The sequence below is a fragment of the Colossoma macropomum genome, unplaced genomic scaffold (assembly GCF_904425465.1).
Source record: "Colossoma macropomum unplaced genomic scaffold, Colossoma_macropomum, whole genome shotgun sequence".
NCBI lineage: Eukaryota > Metazoa > Chordata > Actinopteri > Characiformes > Serrasalmidae > Colossoma > Colossoma macropomum.
In genome coordinates this window covers 16,552,527-16,560,938 of record NW_023494791.1, presented here as the reverse complement: position 1 = coordinate 16,560,938, position 8,412 = coordinate 16,552,527, and the positions used below count along the sequence as shown (strand labels likewise).

At 38.3% G+C, this 8,412-nt stretch overlaps 1 protein-coding gene across 1 annotated transcript in view; it reads left to right on the top strand.

The window, feature by feature from the left end:
* hpse2 (heparanase 2) overlaps positions 1–8,412 on the top strand; it is a 63,498-nt gene continuing 55,086 nt past the window's right edge. Inside the window, exons 1-3 of the mRNA XM_036574121.1 lie at positions 1–259; positions 3,423–3,577; positions 3,800–3,961. Of these exons, the coding sequence (XP_036430014.1) occupies positions 6–259; positions 3,423–3,577; positions 3,800–3,961 (571 nt within the window). The 5' untranslated portion in view covers positions 1–5. The remainder of the gene's footprint in view (positions 260–3,422; positions 3,578–3,799; positions 3,962–8,412) is intronic.

Below are 8,412 nucleotides of genomic sequence, written 5' to 3'. Positions count from 1 at the left end.
GAAAGATGCCCAAGCGATTCCTCCCTCAGATCTTCTTCGGCTTGTCTTTGTGGTTGGCATTTACAGCACAGGCTCTGTTCTCCTCCGCCGCGACCTACAGAAGACCTGTGGCTGGAGGGAAGAGGCAAAGCTTTTTGGAGAGAACGTTAATTTTACTAGATGTCAATACTCGAAGCCCGGTGAAGGTTTTGAATGACAACTTCCTATCGTTGCAAGTGGATCCGTCCATCCTGAAGAATGGGTGGCTTGACTTTTTAAGGTATCCAATTTTGACGTCTCTCTGCACCCACCTCTCCTTTTGCTACACTAGACAGATTAGCTCTGATGTATGTCTTCGTCTGTTTATGTGGTGCCTTTCGTCTGTTTTATAGAGTACAAAGAAAAATAGGCACTATCAGTTCTGTTCTTTTGTCTTATCCGTGCTCATACTGGCTAAGGACAAGGCCGATAACATTGTATGGCATGAAGTATCCCCAAAATTATAGCCTGGTTAACAGTATTCGTTATATAATAGTTTAATTAGGCTTCACGATGAGATGTTTCGTGTTCAGGTGGTTCAGTGCATTTGTAGGCGAATAGCTCCACAGTACCCCGGTAGACTGTTTGCTTTTGAGGTGATGTGTTTTCGCGAAGAAACGCTGCTGGCTGCACCATATGAAACAGCTCGCGTGTGTATTGTCACGTTATGTGGCTGGAACTGCAGTCATTGCGCTGCTAACAGGTTAAACAACAACGGAATGTCCACAGAACGTCCCATGTGTTTTCCTCCATCTCAGTTCATCTTGTCAAGTCGGCTAGGCTACACCATGCTGACGCGGAATGCACCCAGCCCCACGGCATCGCGCTCTCAGTTGACCGACATCTCCTTTATTCCAATGAAACTCTTTAGACGACTTGTGGGATGGGACTTGGCCATGATCTTTTAGGAAACACGGATATGCGAATATGTGCCTGTGTTGATTACTGATCGTGCTAATCTCGTGCTACATGACAATCACAAGAAGCGGTGTTTGTGCGTAGTTGTGACTATGGATGGCTTTTAATTGTTCTGATGCTGTGCAGCCTACGTTTAGGCCAGGGCTTGACCTGGAAGTGAATTTGAGCTTTCTAAACTTGCCCAGCCGTAAGAAGAGCCCGCATTTAAACACTTAGTGCAGGAATAGTGATTCTTATAACCATCACATTTCATAGCAAGTTAGCACAACGCGGATTGATTTCGACACACCCTCCTATTAATATATTAAAAACCGTCGTATATTTCCTTACTTTGGTACTTACGCAGATTGCATCATGATACTGCTTTTCGGAGTACCTTATCTGCCTGTGTTTTAAGATTTCCAGTGCACCGTAGTGTGCACTTTTAGCTTACAGTATTGCTGTTGCAGTTTTCCATAGAGTAGACACATTGGCTTAAGTTATGTAATGTATTCATTAAAGGAATTTGTATTGTAGCATGAATTGCACCTAATGTTGCATACTGACAAATTTAGCATTTTATTGACTGTCTGTCGTTATTATTATTATTAGTAGTAGTAGTAGTAGTAGTAGTAGTAATAATAATAATAATTATTATTATAATTATAATAATCCACTATAGTTTACTACAGCTACTATTATATAGGTTGACAGATTATTTCTGTGTATATTGGTACAAATGTGTCTTTCTGCTTTATTTTCCTAATGTGTAAGCAGAAAACACCTGAGATTCGGAAATGTTGGTTTATGCTATCCTGATTTCACCTTGTTGTTTTTTTTCTGTATTTAATTATTATTATTTAGCTGCCTGTGTGGCATTGGGCGTGAGCTTATTCCTAGGGAGTCTCAGATAGGTCAAATAGTCAAACGGGGCCTACGATCAAGGCTGAGGAACTTGAGACTGATTATCGGTTATTATTACAGATATTTCTATCATGTATGACAACTCGTGTGGTAATCATAGGTCGTATATATGGTTACTGATGATTGCTATTTATGGATTTCCTTGAATGCTAATCCATACTCAACAGACTTCGATAAACGTTGTGTGGCCAATTGACTACTGGTTAGTTTCTGACATGTAATACATAATGCTGGATTGTCTCAGAAAGTGTTATCGTGACAAATCCATTGGATGTTTTTTGAGTAAGGAGGTCAGATGATTGACAAAAATAACTCCACGAAAGCGACGAGAATCAAAGAAAAAAAGAAGGATGACCAAACAAGCAAGACGGATCATTGGGTCACTGACAGTGAAATGATATGACAGATCATCAGATCTCAGTTAAGAGTAAAGGGTCTGATAATAGTAGTCTCAAACACAAGCGATGGGGAATAGCGGGACAACGAGACTTGCGCGCGCTTAGATTTGGTTTGCATATAATAGCCATTTGTACGTTAAGCAACTGCTGTCGGTTCTTTTTTAGGAAAAACAATTCAGACGACACATGCCATGAATTAAGAGGTGGTAATAAATCTATGAATATAAAAGCGAGCTGCAACCTATGGTTTTAAATTGACACTTGTAGGCGAGCTTTGTGGTGGCAGTACATTTTGGTGCCTAGTGCGTGTGTGAGCGCGCAGACGGGTGTGTGAAGTGCTTTTTGAATGTCTTTTAAAAAGCGCCAAAATAATACAAACTTAGCGAGCATTGAAAGTTAGTCATTTTATGATTAATGCTCTATCTTATATAGATATATTTGGCGAAGGCGTTTTATGAATCCAGGCCGAACTCTTTTATTTTATCTTCTTATTGAGCTTCCGTCCCCCACATATAATTCAATAATCTTAGGATAATTATAATTTTATAATTTCTGTTATTATGACTTTTTGTTTAAATACTATAGGTTTTGTCATTTGTTGTATTATAACAAATCAATAAGTGTCTTATTTTTGACCGATCACAAGTTACAGTGTTAATTAACTCGCTTTATTTCGCGTTTACGATTTACACAGTTTCTCACACTACGGTGGATTTGACCTGTGTCTAGGCCTGTGGAAAAACAAGAAGAAGAAAAAAAAGGAAAAGAAAATCAGAATGGAGCCGCACGGTTTTAATAAAAACTAAGCAACCACGTTGATGTTTAACATTATTATATTAGTTAAAGGTTACATTTGGGATTCATTTTCGTTTTTTTCTTTTTTCCCCCCCTTTTTAAAGCTCTGTGGTGTATATATTTCTGAGAGTCTGACTTATTCTGACTTACTGTGCTCCACATTGTAATTTAAAATCAACTTAGGCTTGAACTTTAGGAAAAACAGAGAAGCAACTCTTTTGCTTTTATACAAAGTGTAAAATTCATTTATTCACCAGACAGTGTCACTTGCTCTTACCTCAAATGTAGTTTTATGATTTATAGTTATATTATGGCATTCTTATGACTCTAATTATTAAAAGTATTATCATGATGTCTGACTTTAAACAGTCATTGTCTGCATGTCCTCAGTTCCAAGCGGTTAGTGACTTTGGCCCGAGGACTTTCTCCAGCTTATCTGAGGTTTGGGGGCAAGAGGACAGATTTCCTCCAGTTCCACAACCTGAAGAATTTGGCCAAGTTTAGAGGACCAGGACCAGATTATTACCTCAAAAATTATGAGGATGGTAAGACGTTTTTTCCATGTAGTGCAAAATTGGTTGACAGTAAGAAATCTTGAGTAATAGAACTGCTTGTAATATTTATCCAAAAAGTAGTTGCTTTGTTTTGACCATGTATGCCATGTTTTAGCACAGCAAGGCGTATTAAATCTGCTTTTGTGACATGACTGAAACAGTAAAAATAGTTTACTGTAGATAATTTTCTAATGGTTTGCAGTATCTCCTCAGACATTGTGCGCAGTGACATTGCCCTGGACAAGCAAAAGGGCTGTAAGTTGGCCAGCCACCCCGACATGATGCTGGAGCTACAGCGCGAGAAAGCAGCTCAAATGCAGCAAGTTCTGCTAAAGGAGCAACTCTCCAACCTCTACAGCGATGTCACAATAACAGGTAGGAGGAAACAAGAACACATTGAGCATTCCCCTTTCACATCATGGTAGAGGACAGTAACATGATAGCTACAGGAACAAGGAGCAAAAATATTCAAGACACCTTTTGGCCATTTATTCCTGTTTTGCCCCCTTGTATATTGGCATGTGCATGTTCTCAAAACTGAACTTTTTGCCTTTGTATCCTTGTCGTGAATGTGGTAGCAGTGCTGTGCACGTGTAGTTATGCAGCTGTGCCTGTTGAAATAAATTGTTTATTAGAAATGGAGACAGAGAGAAAGAGAATGACTTTCAGTGAGATACATTTTTACCAAAAGTGAGAAACATTGCTACTAAAAGAGCTACTGAAACATTTTAGGGTAAATTATAGATTTTAACAAATGAAGAATTAATCAATAAATAAATCAATAAAGCAAATAAATTACAAATAGAATAATAACATAAATAAAAATGATGCAAGTAGTTGTTTGTGCTTTGATTTGGGGATTTAGTAATATTATACTTTAGTGATATGTGTTTGCATGTATATGATTTTTTAAATCATCCATATGCACAATGCTATTGTTATTTTCTGTAAAACTGTTAAAGCACAGTAAAGGAGAAAGTAGATGACTTAGAAGAGATGACATAGAATAGAAGATTAATTGGTTTCGCAGCTGTGCTGCCTGATAAAGGCATTCTTGCAGTACTGTGCTGTGGTCTGATCAACAAAGAGAGGAGCTAATAAATCGTGCGGTGGCTTTTGCTTTTAATATGTCTTCCTAAGCCTTAAGGAATTGGTGTAAAGAGTTAGGCAAGTGAGTTTTTTGTGTGTATGTCGGAGTACTTACGTTAAGCTTTTTTACACCACTATAAAGTAATTCAGCAAGGCAAAAATAGAGAAGTGTTGCTTCAAGGGGAAAATAGAAGCTGAAAGTTCACATTAGGTCTTGGCTGCCAGTTCTGTTATTGAAATGGAGCATTAGTTATCAGAATTTCTGCTATAAACAGAGCTCTTTAAAACTCAGAACTTAAGCTTTGCTGAAAACATAAATGAGAGAATTTAAAAGACATTTTTAGTTTAGCTCTTGACAAGCCTGCTATTTTTGAACAGGTGCCATTGTCTTATTATTACAGTCTAAACAGTAATGTAACAGTTAGCTGAAAGCAGACGATCTGCTGAAGTAGACCAGTTTAAGTTTGTTTGCTTTAAACTGATTTACTGTAGAAAGATTTTGGTAAATTTTATTTCCGTGCCTGCTCTATTTGATATGACTTCTCCCACAGTGATCATTTTTCTGTCCATTCAACACTATACTTCCTCTCCTGTATTTCTAGGAGAATTTAATCTAATGATGTAGAGTATAAAATCAAATTCATGTGGAATATACTGGACATGTATGAGAGACTATGCATTAGATTTGCCAGACAGTAGCACTCTAATTTTTGCATTGTTATAAAATGTCTTTTTGTTGAGCCATATTTTTTGTAACATTCCACATAACAAAGTGGCAATAGCTGAATTTTTTCCATGCCCTACAGCCTGTGTGGCATAGCAGGGAGCCTGTAGAGTATGTAACTTGTGGGAGGAGGTTCTCAGTTTCGGGAATTAAAACAGCAGTATGAGCAGATTGGCAGGACAGACAGGCCTGTTAACAATCAGAATGCCCCATGTGCAGTAACTGGCAGGTGGGAGAAGTGGTAAAACAGCTCCCTTCCATCCTTTTCCACTCTCCACGAGTGACCCTTTCTGACCCTCTCTCATTACCGCGAGAATTGTACTAGGCGAGAAAGCACCCCTGCCAGTTAAAACAAACCGTGGTAAGACAAGCTGAGGTCAAACTCTCACCTCTCTTTTTGTCATAGTTTAGTCCAGGTTAGTTAAAGCAAACCATCTGAAACAAGCTGAGGTCAGGGTTAGTTGATAGTCTCAAGTTGCCATAGTTCTGTCCTAATTTGAAGACCCTGGCTGCTGCCTACCCTTTAGTGCTAACACTGTTAGTCATTTTTTGCCTTACCAGTGTTTTTGTCCTCCTGTTTGCTATTTCCCCTTCAATTAAACTATAATATCCTGTTTTGCTTAGTGTACCACATTTGTGACTGTAATACTATAAGACAAAGTGAAATGAAATTTGCATGTGTTCAGAGGCTTGACATTGCACCAATCTATTACAGCATCTGTTAGTAGCCAGTTCACACAAAATTACAGGCATGTTGCATAGACAAAACCTACACATGCTACAAGTCCATAAATCACTTACTACGTATTCTGACACAGTGAGTTTGATAAATATCCACTGCACTTTTTTGTTGTGAGAATTTCATCCATTTAGTCAACTGTCAAGTGAAATGTTGCTATATGCAGTAAAGGTATATTGTATTGTGCATTATACATTCTGGTGATAAGACGGTTGTGGCTGTCATCACCTGTTTCCTCGCCTGCCTAAAGGCACAGTGGAATCCTCCAGTCTGCCTAGAATCCTGGAGCTCATTCTCCAGACTCTCGAGAGAGCAACATTCATCATAATCTTGTGACATCTCACATCTCTATTGCTGCCCTGTTCTCTCACATGGATTTCTCATTCTCTGCCGCCCTTCCCATTTGTTCATCGTTGCCTATTTCTTTCCGAAATTCTTTTAATTTAATTTGGGAATTTTTGGATTTTAGAGATGTGTCAGGAATCTCTCTGTGTTTCAGAACTATGGTATTGTATTGTTAAGATGTTTGCAATATGCAAAGCTATTTCCTGCCTTTCCCCTGTCCGCACTGAAGACAAATGACAGGAAATTGTCCAGCGAGTGAAGTTTGGGCTTTAACTAAAGGTGCCCTTTAGCCCCTCATTTTCGTTGACAGCAGTAACTACTTGAGTTTTCATCTCATTAAAAGCTCTTTAAAGGAAGATCTTGTGAAAATGGCATTGACAGTGTTCTGTAGAAAATCACCGTTGTTTATTCAGAGCTGGGATCATCGAGCTGTCTGCTTTTGTAAACTTCCTGCATAAATTGATTTAATGCATTTGTTTAATTGTAACATGGTTAAATGAAAGATATTTTGCTACACCACACAGTTATTTATTTCATTCTGTAGATAAAACTGTAGAAACAGGGGTTTTGGGACTGTTAAGATGACGCTGCTCAGATTTGTTTTCGGCTGCTGGGGCCAAATATCTGTCCCGTCAAAAGTGTTTTTGGCTGAGCGGGGGGTAATTTCACTGAAATGATCGCTGGAGTATTTTGATGAATACCGCATGGCAGAATTTCATTTTTCTGGACTTCACGTCCGCACCAGTCGTCATACCCTCTTTGTACACATCAGGCTGTGCGTAAAATCACTCGAAAAAGTTTCATGTTTTGACTCCCCTCCCCCAATTCCTTGCACTGCTGAGAGCATGCGTGCGTGCACTCAATGCAAACACAGCGAGTGCATGTAGCTTGGTGTGGTAGTGATGGATCTGAGACTCCAGCAGATGTTGCCGCCTGAGAAAGGAAACATGACTTCTTTTTTTCCATTTCTCAGACATTAAGCAGATGAAGGTTCCTCTGCAGCGACATATACATTGAAAACACACACACACACACACACACTAGAAACAAGTAAATTCTTTCTTCTAGACCCCCTCCCAAACTCACACATGCATACACACTCATACAGGACATATTGGCCCTGTTTAAACTCCAGAGGGGAGAGAGAGAGAAATATGTTGGACATTGTTGAACATTTACACTGGTGAATCACTTGTGGGGATCAGCTAGACAGAATTGTGAATATATGAGACACTAATATGTACGACGATCTAAGATAATCTTTCGCTCTCAGACATTGACTCAGTGAAATTCAGTCACGGTTACAGTCTCGGACAAAGTAAATTTATTGACATCTTAAAAAAAACTGTAGAAACAATGTATGAGTCATATTTGGCATTCTGAGTTGCTTTTTATTAAATTTATATATTCAGCTAATGGAGAGATATATCTTCTTAAGATGTTGGACTGTTAGACATTAGTAGACTTTAGTCTAAAAGAGTTACTCACTACTTGAACCTGAGTGAAACTATCTACACCTTTTGATAATGTGCCAGAAAACATCAAAATGTGTTGGCACAATTTCTTTTCATAGGGCATTTCTTGTAAAAAAAAAAACAAAAAAAAAACAAAATGCTAAATGAATTATGCTTCTTGTTTCATCTGCTCTTATCTGTAGCTATTCTTATCATTCTGTTTCCATGCTTTATGATGTTTAATGTGTCACAAGACCAACCTCTGTTATTCATGTAGCAAAAAATCTGTGGTGCATTAGTCATTGGTAACCTGATCACTGAAGATATGACTGAAAATATACAAAATATTTAAATTAACCTGAAATCGAAAGGCACGTTTACAACATTCCCTGAAACAATATCTCATCTTATAAGACTCCATGAATTTTAATGTATATCAATATCTGAAGCAATATATGAAAGATCATTCATCGTC